The sequence below is a fragment of the Perca fluviatilis genome, chromosome 1, assembly GCF_010015445.1.
Source record: "Perca fluviatilis chromosome 1, GENO_Pfluv_1.0, whole genome shotgun sequence".
Taxonomy (NCBI): Eukaryota; Metazoa; Chordata; class Actinopteri; order Perciformes; family Percidae; genus Perca; species Perca fluviatilis.
Window position 1 is genome coordinate 3107410 of NC_053112.1, and position 20647 is coordinate 3128056.

The 20647-nt window shown below is 42.1% G+C and overlaps 1 protein-coding gene across 2 annotated transcripts; it reads left to right on the forward strand.

Moving 5' to 3' along the window:
• Window positions 1-2181: 2181 nt before the first annotated feature.
• Window positions 2182-20641, forward strand: LOC120557776 (reticulon-3-like). 2 transcript variants are annotated; one of them, XM_039798383.1, is made up of 8 exons: window positions 2182-2314; window positions 3959-4109; window positions 11090-11146; window positions 17424-17562; window positions 18571-18640; window positions 18736-18782; window positions 20090-20148; window positions 20455-20641. In XM_039798383.1, exons 1-8 carry the CDS (start codon window positions 2248-2250, stop codon window positions 20501-20503), a joined length of 639 nt encoding a protein of 212 aa, XP_039654317.1. In that variant the 5' UTR covers window positions 2182-2247; the 3' UTR covers window positions 20504-20641. The 2 variants fall into 2 exon arrangements, with proteins under 2 accessions (XP_039654317.1, XP_039654324.1); XM_039798390.1 differs by lacking the exon at window positions 11090-11146.
• Window positions 20642-20647: the final 6 nt, after the last annotated feature.

Consider the following 20647-nt stretch of genomic DNA (forward strand, 5'->3'; position numbering starts at 1 on the left):
AAACAAACGGCAGCTTTCCTTTTAAATAATGTGTGATTATGGGATGTGTTATTTTAATGATTCACATGTCTGACGTTATGCAACAGATCCACAAATTATTACCCAAATATCAGGAGATTATATATATATATATATATATATATATATATATATATATATATATATATATATATATATATATATATATACACTGTGTGTGTGTGTGTGTGTGTGTGTGTGTCTCCAGAGGTGGAAGACTTACTCCCATCATGTACTGCAGTACAAGTAGTAAAACCAGTATTGTAGAGTTACTGATTACTTGTCAGTTACAAGTCCTGCATTCATCATCTTCCCTATGTAATAGTACAAAAGTATTATCAAATTATATTTAAAGTAACAAAAGTAAAAGTGCTCATCATACAGTGTAATATATTTTATATATTATATATATTATTTTATATTTATTATATTATGATCCAGTTAATTGTATTAAATATACATTATTTAAAAAAAAATTTTTTTTTTTTTTTTTTTTTTTTTTTTTAAAAACTATGAATAATACACATATGGAATTATGTACTTAACAAAAAAGTGTGAAATAACTGAAAACATGTCTTATATTTTAGATTCTTCAAAGTAGCCACCCTTTGCTTTTTTGATAGCGCTGCAAACCCTTGGTGTTCTCTCAATGAGCTTCATGAGGTAGTCACCTGAAATGGTTTTACCTTCACAGGTGTGCCTTGTCAGGGTTAATTAGTGGAATATTTTTCCTTATTAATGGGGTTGGGACCATCAGTTGTGTTGTGCAGAAGTCAGGTTGATACACAGCCGACAGCCCTATTGGACAACTGTTAGAATTCATATTATGGCAAGAACCAATCAGCTAAGTAAAGAGAAACTAGTGGCCATCATTACTTCAACAAATGAAGGTCAGTCAGTCCGGAAAATTGTGAAAACTTTGAATGTGTCCCCAAGTGCAGTCGCAAAAACCATCAAGCTCTACAACGAAACTGGCTCACATGAGGACCGCCCCAGGAAAGGAAGACCAAGAGTCACCTCTGCTGCTGAGGATAAGTTCATCCGAGTCACCAGCCTCAGAAATCCCAAGTTAACAGCAGCTCAGATTAGAGACCAGATGAATGCCACACAGAGTTCTAGCAGCAGACACATCTCTAGAACAACTGTTAAGAGGAGACTTCATGGTCAAGTAGCTGCTAGGAAACCACTGCTAAGAAGAGGCAACAAGCAGAAGAGAATTGTTTGGGCCAAGAAACACAAGGAATGGACATTAGACCAGTGGAAATCTGTGCTTTGGTCCGATGAGTCCAAATTTGAGATCTTTGGTTCCAACCGCCGTGTCTTTGTGCGACGCAGAAAAGGTGAACGGATGGATTCTACATGCCTGGTTCCCACCATGAAGCATGGAGGAGGAGGTGTGATGGTGTGGGGGGTGCTTTGCTGGTGACACTGTTGGGGATTTATTCAAAATTGAAGGTATACTGAACCAGCATGGCTACCACAGCATCCTGCAGCGACATGCCATCCCATCCGGTTTGCGTTTAGTTGGACCATCATTTATTTTTTAACAGGACAATGACCCCAAACACACCTCCAGGCTGTGTAAGGGCTATTTGACCAAGAAGGAGAGTGATGGAGTGCTGCGCCAGATGACCTGGCCTCCACAGTCACCGGACCTGAACCCAACCGAGATGGTTTGGGGTGAGCTGGACCGCAGAGTGAAGGCAAAAGGGCCAACAAGTGCTAAGCATCTCTGGGAACTCCTTCAAGACTGTTGGAAAACCATTTCAGGTGACTACCTCGTGAAGCTCATCAAGAGAATGCCAAGAGTGTGCAAAGCAGTAACCAGAGCAAAGGGTGGCTACTTTGAAGAAACTAGAATATAGGACATGTTTTCAGGTATTTCACACTTTTTTGTTAAGTACATAATTCCACATGTGTTAAATCATAGTTTTGATGCCTTCAGTGAGAATCTACAATGTAAATAGTCATGAAAATAAAGGAAACACATTGAATGAGACGGTGTGTCCAAACTTTTGGCCTGTACTGTATGTATATCTGTATGTCTGTATGTATGTATGTATGTCTTTATGTCTGTATGTCTGTATGTCTGTATGTATTTAATAAAAACATTTCTACCTGCCCCCTTCCCTCAGGCCCTGCCCTGTGATGACGTTACTGCGCTGGGAGGTTTAAAGTGCAGAGGAACTGAGCTGTGAACACACGGAGCAGCAGCAGCAGAAGAAGAAGATGGAGGCCTCCAGCAGCAGCTCTTCCTCCAGCTCGTCTACCTCCATCAGAGACTTTACACACTCAGGTAACATGATGACATCACCCATCAGCTGAGCTCAGCAACTGATGGGCTGTTTGATCAACAGGCAGCCAGTTTGGTTAAGTTTAGGCCCCAATACCACTAAGTTAAGAAACATATGGTGGTTTGGGTTAACATTTTAGGTTACCAAGGTTACCGTGTGATGCGGAATGTGACGTAGCTGTGTTTGGTTCTGTAAAGTTAAAATGAACTCTCGGTTTCCTTCGATGAACACACTGCCTGTGAGAGTGAACTCAGCGTTTGAGTTTGGTATTTGCTAATGAGGTCCACATGACTGAGATCTGAGCATGGTGACGGGGATTATTCTGCTACAGACCGCCTATTGTTACCGGCCTCGTTATGGGAGCATGACACTCTGTTTTTAAGGATTTTAATTAAGTCTCTTTGTGTTTAACCCTGAATGTCACAGAGTTTATCTGCTGAAAGATGCTTTTTTTTTGGTGAATCCAGTGTTTTGTTGTGATTTGTAAAAAGTGATATATGAATTATAATTTAGTGGCTGTGCTGCTCACATCAGACAGAGTCCAACGTGTAAAGAAACAAAGAGTGAATTATTCTGATCCCATAAGCCTAACCCTAACAGAAAACATATTCAGCTTTATATCCTGAATTAAACCAGCGGTGTAGTCTACGTGATACGCAGCTATACGCAGTATACCCACTAAGAAAGCTCCAGGATTTACATATACCCACTTAAAAATGCCCAATGATATGCACCAACATACTTTCCATTATATTTTTGATATATTTTGAATTGTCATCTGTTATTTTCTTCTTCACATAGGCTAAATAAAGGGATTTCCACCGTAAAATGGTGCATAAAAGTGTATCAGAACAAAGGAAATTAAGTCGTTGATGCTCAAAACTTCCTTGTGGGAGGACAACCAGAAGTTCATTTACTGTGGAAAAGAAATGGTTCACGTTTGTTTGTTTAATATTTCCTGCAAAAGTGAATTCCACCAGGACTTCAGCGCGAGACTACAGCTAGCCTTCTCTAACGCTATCGGTGTCCGGCTAGCGGCTATTATTTAAACGGTTTCTTCACAATGTCTGAGTTGAAAACGCATCTTGTTGTCACGTAAGGGCCTGTTCATGTTGCCCAGACATTTTAATTGCATTTGTGCACTTCTTTATTAGATGCCCTGCCAACTGGCATTTTAGCTAACTGGGAGCTCTGGACAGCTGCAGCAACTCCAGTTTCCTAGCACCGATTGTGCTCGTTTTTCTTCCTATCGACAGAACTCAGAGATATATAGCGATCAAAATTCAAGTAAAACTCGGCCGGAATTCTCTTTTAAACCAAAGCTGTGTCTGATGAACATGTTGGTATCTCTCTTTACTGGGTTAGGGGGCTTTCAAATCCTTCTATTTAGAGCTGCCGAAACAAGCTTCTTATTCCTCTAAAGCTCTAAAAATATCTTCTTATGAGGCTGTTTTTTAGGTTTCTGTTGCTGTTTTTTTAGGTTTTTGTAGCTTCTTACAATGTCTTTGGACCAATAACACCCCTCCCCCCCAGGCAGATGGGTTGGTGAGCCTGTGAGGCTTATAACTCACGGTTAGAGTTAGATGTTTTTATAATGCCTAAATGTTAATGAACAAATGAATAAAAATATGAATGTCTCTCTCCAGCGCTGCAGCTCGTGCACTGGAAAGAACCGAAGAAGTCGGCGGCTGCGTTCGGAGTGTCGCTGCTGGTTCTGGTCTCCGTGGCGACGCTGTCCGTCATCAGCGTGGTGTCCTACCTGCTGCTCACTGTCCTCTGCATCACCATCACCTTCAGGTAGGAGTCACATGGTCTGGCAGCAGCCAATCAGAGACTCAGAAACACACAGAGACAATCAGAGACAATCAGAGACACACAGAGACAATCAGAGACAATCAGAGACAATCAGAGACACACAGAGACCATCACAGACAATCAGAGACACACAGAGACAATGAGAGACTCAGAGACACACAGAGACAAACAGAGACAATCGGAGACACACAGAGACAAACCGAGACCTCAGAGACCCACAGAGACAATCAGAGACACACAGAGACAATCAGAGACAAAGAGAGACACACAGAGACAAACAGAGACCTCAGAGACACACAGAGACAATCAAAGACAATCAGAGACACACAGAGACACTCAGAGACAATCAGAGACACACAGAGACAATCAGAGACACACAAAGACAATCAGAGACACACAGAGACACGCAGAGACACTCAAAGAAAATAATAGACACTGAGACACCCAGAGACACACAGAGACACACAGAGACACACAGAGACACTCAGAGAAACACAGAGACACTCAGAGACACACAGAGACCCAGAGAGACACAGAGAGACACAGAGAGACACACAGAGACACTCAGAGACAAACAGAGACACACAGAGACAATCAGAGAGACACAGAGACCTCAGAGACACCCAGAGACAATCAGAGACAAAGAGAGACACACAGAGACACATAGAGAAAACCAGAGACAAACAGAGACCTCAAAGACACACAGAGACACGCAGAGAAACTCAGAGACAATCAGAGACACACAGAGACACTCAGAGAAAGTCATAGACACTGAGACACTCAGAGACACTCAGAGACACCCAGAGACACACAGAGACAATCAAAGACAATCAGAGACACACAGAGACACTCAGAGACAATCAGAGACACACAGAGACAATCAGAGACACACAAAGACAATCAGAGACACACAGAGACACGCAGAGACACCCAGAGACACCCAGAGACCCAGAGAGACCCAGAGAGACCCAGAGAGACACAGAGAGACACACAGAGACACTCAGAGACAAACAGAGACACACAGAGACAATCAGAGAGACACAGAGACCTCAGAGACACCCAGAGACAATAAGAGACAAACAGAGACCTCAAAGACACACAGAGACACGCAGAGAAACTCAGAGACAATCAGAGACACACAGAGACACACAGAGACACTCAGAGAAAGTCATAGACACTGAGACACTCAGAGACACTCAGAGACACCCAGAGACACCCAGAGACACACAGAGACACTCAGAGACCCAGAGACACAGAGAGACACAGAGAGACACTCAGAGACGCACAGAGACAAACAGAGACACACAGAGACAATCAGAGAGACAATCAGAGACAAAGAGAGACACACAGAGACACATAGAGAAAACCAGAGACAAACAGAGACCTCAAAGACACACAGAGACACGCAGAGAAACTCAGAGACAATCAGAGACACACAGAGACACACAGAGACACTCAGAGAAAATCATAGACACTGAGACACTCAGAGACACCCAGAGAAACACAGAGACACACAGAGACACTCAGAGACCCAGAGACCCAGAGACCCAGAGAGACACAGAGAGACACAGAGAGACACACAGAGACACTCAGAGACGCACAGAGACACACAGAGACAATCAGAGAGACAATCAGAGACAAAGAGAGACACACAGAGACATAGAGAAAACCAGAGACAAACAGAGACCTCAAAGACACACAGAGACACGCAGAGAAACTCAGAGACAATCAGAGACACACAGAGACACACAGAGACACTCAGAGAAAATCATAGACACTGAGACACTCAGAGACACTCAGAGACACCCAGAGACACACAGAGACACTCAGAGACACACAAAGACACTCAGAGACACACAGAGACACACAGAGACAATCAGAGACACTCAGAGACACACAGAGACCCAGAGACACACAGAGACACACAGAGACACACAGAGAAACTCAGAGACACTCAGAGACACACAGAGACACTCAGGGCTAGATTTATCAAGCTGTTTGCGCCTGTTTCCAGGTGCTAATTGGTCGCAAAGACGGACGTAACCGATGCGGGCTATTTACAAACAGGGCGCACTTGGGTAAAGTCGCAGATTGTCTGCCACATGAGCGAGAAGAGACAAGGGGAGGGTCGTGAGGAAAGTGGGAGTTCCACCCAACAAGGTGGGAGGATAAGCGCAAAGTGCCCCTAACTATATATCCCGTGGTATTTACAAAGACTGTCAGTAAGAGCGCGCCTCTATTCTGCGGGGGAAATTCTCCGCCTCTTTAAAGCAGGTCTAAACCAGCCGCAGTCGAGTTTCCTCGTAGAGCTTTATATGCCGCTGGTGAAATGGCAACAGTAATTTGAGCAAGACGAAGACATAGGCCTGACTGAAAATATTTTTAACACAAGAATCACACTTTGTCAGTGAACACAACATCATTTAGCATTACAGATTAAGCAGCCATGCAATATTAGAGTTACTGGAAGAACTCAAAGATGAAATTGATCTCCCACTCAGCACTCACATCCCATTCCAGCAGTTAAACTCCTCGCTACATTACACATATTGGCATCAGGATCATTTCAAACAGTCATAGCATCAGCAGTGGGAATATCGCACTCTACACTCAGAGACACTCAGAGACACACAGAGACACACAGAGACACACAGAGACAATCCGAGACAAACAGAGACACTGAGAGACACACAGAGACCTCAGAGACACACAGAGACAGAGACCTCAGAGACACACAGAGACACACAGAGACCTCAGAGACACACAGAGACAATCAGAGACAAACAGAGACCTCAGAGACAATCAGAGACAATCAGAGACAAAGAGAGACACACAGAGACACATAGAGAAAACCAGAGACAAACAGAGACCTCAGAGACACACAGAGACAATCAGAAACACTCAGAGAAAATCAGAGACACAGAGAGACACTCAGAGACACAGAGAGACACTCAGAGACACACAGAGACACACAGAGAAAATCAGAGACAATAAGAGACACAGAGACAATCAGAGAAACTCAGAGACACACAGAGACACAGAGAGACACTCAGAGACACACAGAGACACTCACAGACACTCAGAGACACAGAGACACTCAGAGACACAGAGAGAGACACACAGAGACAATCAGAGACACAGAGACAATAAGAGAAAAACAGAGACCTCAGAGATACACAGAGACAATCAGAGACACACAGAGACAATCAGAGACAAACCGAGACCTCAGAGAAACCCAGCGACAATCAGAGACACACAGGGACAATCCGAGACAAAGAGAGACACAGAGAGACACATAGAGAAAACTAGAAACAAACAGAGACCTCAGAGACACACAGAGAGAAACAGAGACCTCAGAGACACACAGAGACAATCAGAGACACACAGAGACAATCAGAGACACAGAGAGACACTCAGAGACACACAGAGACACAGAGAGACAAACAGAGAGACACACAGAGTCACATAGAGACACACAGAGACACAGAGAGACACAGAGACACAAAGAGACACTCAGAGACACTGAGAGACACACGGAGAGACACACAGATACACACAGAGACAAACAGAGACAAACAGAGACAAACAGAGACGTTAGAGACACACGGAGACAATCAAAAACAATCAGAGACACTCAGAGACAAAGAGACACACAGAGACACTCATAGAAAAAGAGAGACACACAGACAAAATCAGAGACAAACAGAGACCTCAGAGACACAAGGAGACACACAGAGACAATCAGAGACGCACAGAGACACAGGGAGACACACAGAGACATTAGAAACACTCAGAGACACACAGAGACACACAGAGACACTCAGAAAAACAGAGAGACACACAGAGACACAGAGAGACACACAGAGACACCCAGACACCCAGAAAGACACACAGAGACACTCAGAGACACAGAGAGACAGAGAGACACACAGAGACACACAGAGACAATCAGAGACACACAGAGACACACAGAGACACACAGAGACATTAGAGACACACAAAGACATCAGAGACACACAGAGACACTCAGATACACACAGAGATAATCATAGACACACAAAGACACACAGAGACACACAGAGACACACATAGAAAACCAGAGACTAACAGAAACAAACAGAGACACACAGGGACAAACAGAGACAAACATAGACCTCTGAGACACACGGAGACAATCAAAGACAATCAGAGACACACAGAGACACAGAGAGACACTCAGAGACACACAGAGACATTAGAGACACACAGAGACATCAGAGACTTTAGAGACACACAAAGACATCAGAGACACTCAGATACACACAGATAATCATAGACACACAGAGACACACAGATACATCAGAGACACACAGAGACACTCAGATACACACAGAACTAACCAAAGACACACAGAGACACACAGAGACACTCAGAGACACAGAGACACACAGAGACACTCAGAGACACTCAGAGACACTCAGGGACAATCAGAGACACTCAGGGACAATCAGAGACACCCAGAGACACACAGAGACACACAGAGACAATCAGAGACACTCAGAGACAGGATCTGCTGTTTCTGTTAACGTACAGTCTGTGTTTCCCACAATGCACCCCAGTCAGCTGTTGGTGGTAGGAGGTTTAACAAACTCTGAGTCTAACCCTGAACTCTGAGTTGATTTACCCTGAGATGGAAATTCTGAGTTTTCAGTTCCAGAACAGCTGATTTGAGTTGGTTCAATCAACTCGGAGTATGTTCACTCAGGGTTACGCGCGTGCACATAAGGCAGTATGAATGGAGCCATGATTCTACGATTCACCATGGCAACAACCACAAACAAACGGGTCGGCGGAAATACTCATGCTCACAAACAGCGAGTTTGAACATGCCTTTCATTAAAAAAGCAAGACAGCGGCTGCTGCTGCAAAAGAGAGAATTGGTGTGGGAGAAAATTGCTGCTTGAGTCAATGCGTACGCATTAACAGTGTATTAATTTCATATTTAATCACAGTTAACTTATAATATTAGGCTACTGGTGAAAACTGGAATTGTAGGATACACCTATAATTTCATTCAGATGCAATCCTGCAGGCGAAAAAGTAAACTATACTAATCCCATTCTGAGGCTGCAGCAACATGATCATTAACAGAACTATAAGTATAATCATTTCTTTCTTTTTAATGGCTCTCACTGGTTTGTGTCCAGGGAACACGTTAAAAAACGTTTCAGAGCGATCACACTTTTCTGACGGCTCTACATACAGTGGCTTTACTATTACAGTATGATCCGCTGCTGTTATAAAGAAAACTGCCGTTTGCAAAAAACGTAATGCGACACAAAGAATCTGCTGGGATGTTAAAGCCTGTCCACGATGTTGAACTAGTGGAAGGATAAATCTACATATCTAATAGACTGTGATAAAAAATACCTCTCAAATCGGTTACGTGGAAATGAAAAAAACATCTAGTCGGGACTCAATATCATCTCCCGACGTAAACTCTCTGAATTAATACAGCTTTTTCATCAACAGGATCGTCGACAAAAGGACATGACATGTTTGAGAAAAAAAACATTTTATAGTCTGCCTAACATAAACCAATACGTTTTTCTATTCATGCAGATAACAAACTGCATTAAAATGCACCTGATACAGACTGAATGAATGAATGAGGAAATGAGTTTCCCCTCCCTCTGAGAGGGAGGAGAATGAGAGAAACTCGAGGTTTTTTCCCCGTTTCTCTCAGACTCCTCCCTCTCAGAGGGAGAAACTCGAGGTTTCTTGAAGAAAACCTGCTCCCGACCAGGTTAGGTTCACAGACTCAGTTACCATAGTAACTGACTCTGAGGTGAAGTTACCTCTCTTTCTGGAACGGAAAACCCAGAGTTTCCCTCATCTCAGGGTTAACAAACTCAGAGTTTTCACTAAACCTGCTTTCTGGAACGGGCCTCAGAAGAAGTTTATGTTTATGACTGAATATTATTATTATTATTATTATTATTATTATTATTATTATTATTATTCAGTTCAGTTAACTTAACAAGTGGACAGTTTAAATGAGTAAAACACATGATTAAACACGGATTAAAAATGTCAAAAACTCTTTCTTCTGTTGTCCCCTGGCCTGGATGGTTTATAATCTTTTTAAAAGACAAAGAAACAAGAAAGACAGAAAACAAAAGCAGAGTCAATCAGAGACACTCAGAGACACTCAGAGACACTCAGAGACACTCAGAGACCCTGGCCTGGATGGTTTAAAGGCTTTTTAAAATACAAAGAAACAAGAAAGACAGAAAACACAAGCAGAGCACAAACTGGGAATCACCCTGCGTTCATGCCACCTCGGAATAACAGGCACCGCCCCCCTGGTTACGTTGTTTTTCTGACTGGCAGCGTTCACATGGTCGGGATGCGTGTTCTTCTTCTTCTGTTATATTGGCGTTTGGCATAACAACTTTTTGCATGACTGCCACCAATGGTTGGCCGGAGTCGAGAGCATCAGGTGTTTAAAAACATGGAGGCCACAATAACAGAAGATTTTCTGCTGTTTTCTTATGCGAGCATCCAAACAGCACATCGCCAGGTGTCTGTTTGTGTTATCTGCAGGACAACCAACGGGAAAGGACACGGATAATGTGTTTTTTTTTTTTATACATGGGCCTATTTATGAATAATTTGAAACATATTATGTCTGTGTATGTTTCTTGGCAGAGGCATTTGTCCACAATAAACAGTTTATTGTCATTGAAATATGTTTAGTGAACCAAAGTCGCCTCCATCAAACGTCAGTTGTCAACAACGCGTCACCAACTGGGAAACTCGGGTATCAAAATCCAGCCCGAGTTTACCACCTCTGATTCCCACAGGACGTTACGTGAATGGTGACGTTTTCACTCGGAAAAACGTTTTTTCCGAGGTCCATGAACCAAGCATGGAAACAGGAAGTGATGTCATCCTAACAGCCCTCTGCTTCCTGTCTGTAGGGTTTATAAATCAGTGATCCAGGCGGTCCAGAAATCAGACCAAGGACATCCGTTCAGGTAACAAGCGGCCTGTCCTTCGTCCCCTGTGTATATTGACAACGTTTCATTTAAGGGACCTTTGTGTTGTGTGTGAGACCTTTGTGTTGTGTGTGTGAGACCTTTGTGTTGTGTGTGTGAGACTACTTATCAGAGCCACCGTCGCTGGGGCCAGAGCTTAGCGCTGTCCAAGACCATTGGGATTGGTCGAAAGAAATGCAACCAACCCAGAGTGTTTTTTTCTACTATCCCAGAATGCATCTGTGGTGTAGCCAAACCTTCCTCCACAGCGCTGTGCAGATAGAGCTGGACATGAAAGACTGGTGCTGTTTTCACACTAACTCTGTCCCCAGGTCTCTGATGGACAGAGAAATATCTGTGTCCTCTACTTATAACGCTGTATATAATCCAAACCCTGCATATATGTATATAATGCTGTATATATGTATATAACCCTGTATATAACCCAAACCCTGCATATATGTATATAACGCTGTATATAACGCTGTACAGTGGGGCAAAAAAGTATTTAGTCAGCCACCAATTGTGCAAGTTCTCCCACTTAAAAAGATGAGAGAGGCCTGTAATTTTCATCATAGGTACACTTCAACTATGAGAGGCAAAATGAGAAAATAAATCCAGAAAATCACATTGTAGGATTTTTAATGAATTAATTGGTAAATTCCTCTGTAAAATAAGTATTTGGTCACCTACAAACAAGCAAGATTTCTGGCTCTCACAGACCTTTAACTGCTTCTTTAAGAGGCTCTTCTGTCCTCCACTCGTTACCTGTATTAATGCACCTGTTTGAACTTGTTATCAGTATAAAAGACACCTGTCCACAACCTCAAACAGTCACACTCCAAACTCCACTATGGCCAAGACCAAAGAGCTGTCAAAGGACACCAGAAACAAAATTGTAGAGCTGCACCAGGCTGGGAAGACTGAATCTGCAATAGGTAAGCAGCTTGGTGTGAAGAAATCAACTGTGGGAGCAATTATTTGAAAATGTATAAAACCACTGATAATCTCTCTCGATCTGGGGTCCACGCAAGATCTCACCCCGTGGGGTCAAAATGATTACAAGAACGGTGAGCAAAAATCCCAGAACCACACGGGGGGACCTAGTGAATGATCTGCAGAGAGCTGGGACCAAAGTAACAAAGGCTACCATCAGGAACACACTACGCCACCAGGGACTCAAGTCCTGCAGTGCCAGACGTGTCCCCCTGCTTAAGCCAGTACATGTCCAGGCCCATCTGAAGTTTGCTAGAGAGCATTTGGATGATCCAGAAGAGGATTGGGAGAATGTCATATGGTCAGATGAAACCAAAATAGAACATTTTGGTAAAAACTCAACTCGTCGTGTTGGAGGAGAAAGAATGCTGAGTTGCATCCAAAGAACACCATACCTACTGTGAAGCATGGGGGTGGAAACATCCTGCTTTGGGGCTGTTTTTCTGCAAAGGGACCAGGACGACTGATCCGTGTAAAGGAAAGAATGAATGGGGCCATCTATCGTGAGATTTTGAGTGAAAACCTCCTTCCATCAGCAAGGGCATTGAAGATGAAACGTGGCTGGGTCTTTCAGCATTACAATGTTCCCAAACACACCGCCCGGGCAATGAAGGAGTGGCTTCTTAAGAAGCATTTCAAGGTCCTTGAGTGGCCTAGCCAGTCTCCAGATCTGAACCCCATAGAAAGTCTTTGGAGGGAGTTGAAAGTCCGTAACTTTTGTTATTGACCAAATACTTATTTTCCACCATAATTTGCAAATGAATTCATTAAAAATCCTACAATGTGATTTTCTGGATTTTCTTTTTCTCATTTTGTCTCTCATAGTTGAAGTGTACCTATGATGAAAATTACAGGCCTCTCTCATCTTTTTAAGTGGGAGAACTTGCACAATTGGTGGCTGACTAAATACGTTTTTTCCCCACTGTATATATGTATATAACCCTATATATAACCCTATATACACTACTGGTCAAAAGTTTTAGAACACTCCAATTTTTCCAGGGTTTTATTGAAATTCATGCAGTTCAATATCCTATTGTACTCTGAAATGAAAGAATAGAACAAAGGAACAATTGAAGTTAAAAAAGAAATCATGGAATCAATTTATAAACCAAAATGTATCCTACATTTTTGACTCATATAAAGTAGCCCCCTTTGGCAGATATAACAACTGAACACACTCGTGGTATTCCTTCTACAATGGAAATCAAATATTCTTCAGAAAGTTCTTACCAGCTCTGTTGCAGAAGTTCCCATAAATGTGTGGCACTTGTAGGTTGCTTTGCTTTCACTTTTCTGTCCAGTTCATCCCAAACCAGCTCAATGGGGTTTAAGTCTGGTGACTGTGCTGGCCACTCCATGTTTTTAAGCTTACCATCTTGTTCTTTTTTGCTAAGGTAGTTCTGGCATAGCTTGGACTTATGTTTTGGGTCATTATCTTGCTGTAGGATGAACCCCTGACCAACTAGGCACATACCAGAGGGTACTGCATGGTGCTGCAAAATGCTGTGGTAGCCATTTTGGTTCAGGGTGCTTTTCACTCTGTACAAATCACCGACCCTGGATCCAGCAAAACAGCCCCAGACCATCATGCTTCCTCCTCCATGTTTGACAGTTGATGTCACACACTGAGGAACCGTCCTTTTGCCTACTGGACACCGTACAAAAATCCTGCGTGATGAACAAAAGATTTCATTTTTGATTCATCAGTCCATAACACCTTCTTCCAGTATTCAGTTGTCCATTGACAATGTTTCTTGGCCCAGGCAAGCCTCTTTGTCTTATTGTGACATCTTAGTAATGGCTTTCTTGCTGCAACTCGACCTATCAAACCTGCAGCTTGAAGTCTTCTCTTTACAGGTGAAACTGAGACTTCTTATTACGACCACTATTAAGCTGAGCTTGAAGCTGTTGTCCTGTGAGCCGCCTATCACGCAAGCTGTTGCCTCTCAGAAACTTGTCTTCTGATTCTGTTGTGGCTTTGGGTCTGCCAGACCTCTTCCTGTCAGAGTTTCCCCCAGTTTCTAAGTGCCTTTTGATGGTGAAAAATACTCTGCTCACTGACACCTTGACTTTCTTCGCAATTTCTCTGTAGGAAAGACCAACATTCTTAAGTGTTATGATGGTCTGTCTCTCTTCCATTGTTAATTGCCTTTTTCCCGCCATTTTTATAGCAACACACTACTTTCTGCAGTACAATACTGTTCAAATAATGCTCACGAGGGTATGGTACCACAGTGTGTTCCAACAATACTTTTATAGAAACAGAGGGGGTTGTAAGTAATCCAGACAAGTTGGAACACCTGTGGGAATTGGTAGCACCAACTTTCAAAGCTTGATCAACCTCCATTGCTGCAGAACAGCTTTATGTTGTTAACCCATTTCTTGTTCCCTGAAAAAGGCCTTTTTGTAAAATACTGAAATGTACATTATTTTTCAGTTTTGGTAACCTTACTTTTTTTTTAACCTCAGGCTGTTCATCACTTACCTTTGTACCATTTCAAGCTATTCATTGGACTTGAACTACTAAAATTTCAATGAAAAACTAAAAAGATTGGGGTGTTCTCTAAAACTTTTCACCAGTAGTATATATATATATATATATATATATATAACACTGTATATAATGCTGCATATTTGTATATAATGCTGTATATTAAGCTTTATATATGTATATAACACTTTATATATGTATATAACCCTATATATCAGTGTTTCTCAAATGGGGGTACGTGTCCCTCTAGGGGTACTTTGGAGGACTGCAAGGGTACCCCCTGCAGTCCTCCGTACCGTGAGATATTTAACTAAATGTTTAATATTTACAAGGCTGTTGTCCAGAACATTGTTCCTCTTTATGTAGAATTTTTTTTTCCTTCCAAAAATGTGACATTTGTGTCTCCTTCTTTGGACCTATTCTATCCTTCCTTCTACTGTCCTTCTACTTTACTTCTCGCTTTTTTCTTCCTATGTCACTGTTTTTGAAGTTTTTGATACTATTTTGACCTATTCTTGCCTTACTTCCTTGATATTTTTCCAAGATTTTGTCTTTTTTACAGTTTCTGTCTCCTTTTCTAATTATCCTTTAAATGTTTTTTTCAGTTACAAGGCTGTTGTTTAGTAAATCTATCGCTGACAGCACTGTACTGTTCCTCTTTATATACAATTTTTCTACTGAAAATGTTTAGCGCTGGTCAGGGAGTACATGGCTTAAAGGGATACGCCACCATTTGTTGAAATAGGGCTTATCACGATCCCCCCTAGCTGTAGATAGGTGGGCCAACGCATTTTTTGTGCATGCATTGTTTTAGTCCGGTGCAACACCGGCAGCGCCGCCGCTAGTTAGCTCAGCGTAGTGAATGGAATCCTATGTTGCCGGTTAGCATGTTGTGAGTAAAAGTGAGCCAACAAAAAAACAATAACAACCTAATTACTTGCAGTGAGACAAAACATGCGTTGGCCCACCTATCTACAGCAAGGGAAGACCGTGATAAGCCCTATTTCAACAAACGGTGGCGTATCCCTTTAAAGAAACAATTCAAAAGGGGAATATTATTGAAAAAAGTTTGAGAACCACTGTTGTATATAACCCTGTATATATGTATATAACACTGTTTATAACACTGTGTATATATATACAGTGGGGAAACAAGTATTTGATACACTGCCGATTTTGCAGGTTTTCCTACTTACAAAGCATGTAGAGGTCTGTAATTTTTATCATACATACACTTCAACTGTGAGAGACGGACTCTAAAACAAAAATCCAGAAAATCACATTGTATGATTTTTAAATAATTAATTTGCATTTTATTGCATGACATAAGTATTTGATCACCTATCAACCAGTAAGAATTCTGTCTCTCACAGAACTGTTAGTTTTTCTTTAAGAAGCCCTCCTGTTCTCCACTCATTACCTGTATTAACTGCACCTGTTTGAACTTGTTACCTGTATAAAAGACACCTGTCCACACACTCAATCAAACAGACTCCAACCTCTCCACAATGGCCAAGACCAGAGAGCTGTGTAAGGACATCGGGGATACAATTGTAGACCTGCACAAAGCTGGGATGGGCTACAGGACAATGGGCAAGCAGCTTGGTGACAAGGCAACAACTGTTGGCGCAATTATTAGAAAATGGAAGAAGTTCAAGATGACGGTCAATCTCCCTCGGTCTGGGGCTCCATGCAAGATCTCACCTCGTGGGGCATCAATGATCATGAGGAAGGTGAGGGATCAGCCCAGAACTACATGGCAGGACGTGAGCTGGGACCACAGTCTCAAAGAAAACCATTAGTAACACACTACGCCATCATGGATGGAAAATCTTGCAGCGCACGCATGGTCCCCCTGCTCAAGCCAGAGCATGTCCAGGCCCGTCTGAAGTTTGCCAATGACCATCTGGATGATCCAGAGGAGGAATGGGAGAAGGTCATGTGGTCTGATGAGACAAAAATAGAGCTTTTTGGTCTAAACTCCACTCGCCATGTTTGGAGGAAGAAGAAGGATGAGTACAACCCCAAGAACACCATCCCAACCGTGAAGCATGGAGGTGGAAACCTCATTCTTTGGGGATTCTTTTCTGCAAAGGGGACAGGACAACTGCACCGTATTGAGGGGAGGATGGATGGGGCCATGTATCGTGAGATCTTGGCCAACAACCTCCTTCCCTCAGTAAGAGCATTGAAGATTGGTCGTGGCTAGGTCTTCCAGCATGACAACGACCCGAAACACACAGCCAGGGCAACTAAGGAGTGGCACCGTAAGAAGCATCTCAAGGTCCTGGAGTGGCCTAGCCAGTCTCCAGACCTGAACCCAATAGAAAATCTTTGGAGGGAGCTGAAAGTCCGTATTGCCCAGCGACAGCCCCGAAACCTGAAGGATCTGGAGAAGGTCTGTATGGAGGAGTGGGCCAAAATCCCTGCTGCAGTGTGTGCAAACCTGGTCAAGAACTACAGGAAACACATGATCTCTGTAATTGCAAACAAAGGTTTCTGTACCAAATATTAAGTTCTGCTTTTCTGATGTATCAAATACTTATGTCATGCAATGAAATGCAAATTAATTACTTAAAAATCATACAATGTGATTCCGTCACTCACAGTTGAAGAGTACCTATGATACAAATTACAGACCTCTACATGCTTTGTGTGGGAAAACCTCCAAAATCGGCAGTGTATCAAATACTTGTTCCCCCACTGTATATAATGTTGTATATAACACTGTATATATGTATATAACCCTGTATATAACCCTATATTTAACCCTTTATATGTCCCCAGGTCTCTGTTGGACAGGGACATCTCTGTGTCCCCAGAGGCCATCCGTCTGCTCGTTGATCGTTGTCTGGTCCTCCTGAATCATTTCACAGATACGATGAGGAAGCTGCTGCTGGTGGAAGACATGTTCGACTCTCTCAAGGTTTCACACACAAACTGTTAGCACGCTGCTAATGCTAATGGTTCAAATGTTAGACTCAAAGATTCAAAAACCTTTATCAATACCACACAGGGACACGCACACTGTCAGCAACGCTGTTAGAGGGAAACGTTCAAGACTCTAAAGATAAACAAGCAATAAACAAATATAAGTAAAGAGAATAGACAGTCAAATGTATTTACAGTATTGAAGTATTACACGCAGTTAATGCTATGTTTCAGCTATATTTGTTCTTCATGTTTCAGCTGTATGTCTTCATGTTTCAGCTGTATGTGTTCTTCATGTTTCAGCTGTATGTGTTCTTCATGTTTCAGCTCTGTCTTCACGTTTTATGTTTCAGCTGTATGTATTCTTCATGTTTCAGCTGTATGTGTTCTTCATGTTTCAGCTTTGTCTTCATGTTTCAGCTGTATGTATTCTTTATGTTTCAGCTATGTGTTCTTCATGTTTCATGTTTCAGCTGTATGTGTTCTTCATGTTTCAGCTGTATGTGTTCTTCATGTTTCAGCTGTATGTCTTCATGTTTCAGCTGTATGTGTTCTTCATGTTTCAGCTGTATGTATTCTGTTTCAGCTATGTGTTCTTCATGTTTCATGTTTCAGCTGTATGTGTTCTTCATGTTTCAGCTGTATATGTTCTTCATGTTTCAGCTGTATATGTTCTTCATGTTTCAGCTGTATGTGTTCTTCATGTTTCAGCTGTATGTTATCTTCATGTTTCAGCTCTGTGTTCATGTTTCAGCTGTATGTCTTCATCTTTCAGTTGTATGTATTCTTCTGATTTCAGCTTTATGTATTCATGTTTCAGCTGTATGTGTTCTTCATGTTTCAGCTGTATGTTATCTTCATGTTTCAGCTGTATGTCTTCATGTTTCAGCTGTATGTCTTCATGTTTCAGCTGTATGTCTTCTTCATCTTTCAGCTGTGTGTATTCTTCATATTTCAGCTGTATGTGTTCATGTTTCAGTTGTATGTCTTCTTCATGTTTCAGCTTGCTGCGGTTATGTGGATTATGACGTACGTCGGAGCGATCTTTAACGGAGTCTCCATCCTGATCCTCGGTGTGACTTCTTTTTCTCTGACTTGTGGATTTAAGTCTGTAACCCAAACTGACTTCTTCTTCTAACTAATGCTATGCCCATTCTCTTGTTTCCAGCGGACATTATTTTCTTCAGCACACCGCTCATCTACCAGAAGAAGAAGGTACGGCAGAATAATGACACAAACATTAACAATGTTATTAAAAGAACTTTTGTCTGCTTTCTGTCAGCATCATCTCCCAAAGCGTGCACCCATACTCATATATACTAAAACAAGGAAGTAAATGTATACTAATACCCATACCAATACTCATATATGTGTTTACTAAAACAAATGCTCAGGTGATTCACTCATTCAAAATTCAGCTTCAGCCCAAACAGAATCTGCGTATTGTTTGTAAACAGTTTTCAGTGGTGATCCAGAATGAAAACCTACAGAATGTAGCGGACTGTTTTTCTCTTTGAAGTGGAGATGTATTAACATTCTGAGATTTATTTATAAACCTCTTAAAGCTCTTAAAGCTCCACCTGCATGAATTGTGAATCACACCAGAGGATATACTGGGCTGGCAAACACTGACACACATTTACATTCCTGAGATGGACAAAATATTGGAAACACCTGTTCTGAATAACAGCTGAACACCAAGAGCCTCACAGTTAAGGCTGTTACACATCAGGGCCGGATGAATAAGTGACGCTAAAATGCAAAATAATTTCCTGCAAATATTTTGCATCGAACGTATTCACACTGGCAACGATGTGCATTTGCAACAGTTTTGAATAAAAGTTTTGGAGATTGGCAGCAGCTCACCTGCGGTGTTGGTGGGACAGTTTGAGGTTCTTCTGAAGAGAGAAAGTATGAGACGGGAGACGCTGCTAAAGATATCCAGTGATTGTTCAGCAGCTAGAGTCTGCAGTTTGGAGGTGTCCTGGCTTGTTTCCTTGGCTACTGAGTTAGCTCGATAGCATATGTCTAGGGCCTATTTTTGTGAAAAGTAAGAAAGGAAGGACTGCCTCTGGTAAACGCTGCCTTTGTAATGTTGAAAAGAGTAATAAAGTTAGCTGTCTGTCCAATCTGTAGTTCGTACAGCAGCCTCTGTGTTGTTATATCATGATCCTCATAAGTAAACAACGGGATTGGTTGATGTCTTTATTGGCATCGCAAAAAGCTCAGAAAAATCAACCTTGTTTCAGAAAAAAATTACGTTGTGTTATCGGCACATAATATTTGTGTTCTGTGTGAAAGTACTTGTGACAAAAACAACAGTTCGGAAAAAGATAATGCCGTGCGAATCAATCACACAAAAACAAAATGTCCCTGTTGTGTAAAGGCCTTTAGACGGGCGTTCCTGATAAACTGTTGTGTTGTTCTCTTTCCTGAAGACATTTGACTAATTCTGTGAATGAAAAGTTATTATAACATTCAAATGTGTGTGTCTGTGTGTGTGTTTCTGTGTGTGTGTTTAGACACAGATCGATCAGTACATTGAATTGATTCGGTCTAGAGTGGAGGAGACGCTGCAGAAGTAAGTTCTCATCAGATCTGCAGGCAATGGGGGTCTTACAGACAGGTGTAGCTGCTCCACCCTAACAGAGTGTGTTTGTGTTTCTGTGTGTCTCTGTGTATGTATGTCGGTTTGTGTGTGTCTCTGTGTTTTTCTGTGTATGCCTGTATTTGTGTGTTTGTGTGCTTCGCTGTGTGTGTGTTTGTGTGTCTGTGTGTTTCTGTGTGTCGCTGTGTGTGTTTGTTTGTCTCTGTGTGTTTCTGTGTGTCGCTGTGTGTGTTTCTGTGTGTTTGTGTGTCTCTGTGTGTGTGTCTCTGTGTGTTGCAGGGTGCAGGACCGGTTACCTGGAGCTGTGAGAAGATCCAAAGCTGAGTGACCAGCTGACCCGCGCACTGTGCTCTGATTGGTCCGTCTGTAAAAAAATCAGCTGCTGACTGATAAGAAAACAAAAGTGAAGCTGGTTGTTTGTTTTATTCACTTTGTTTCTCGACAATAAAGAAAAGTTCACATATTACCCCCC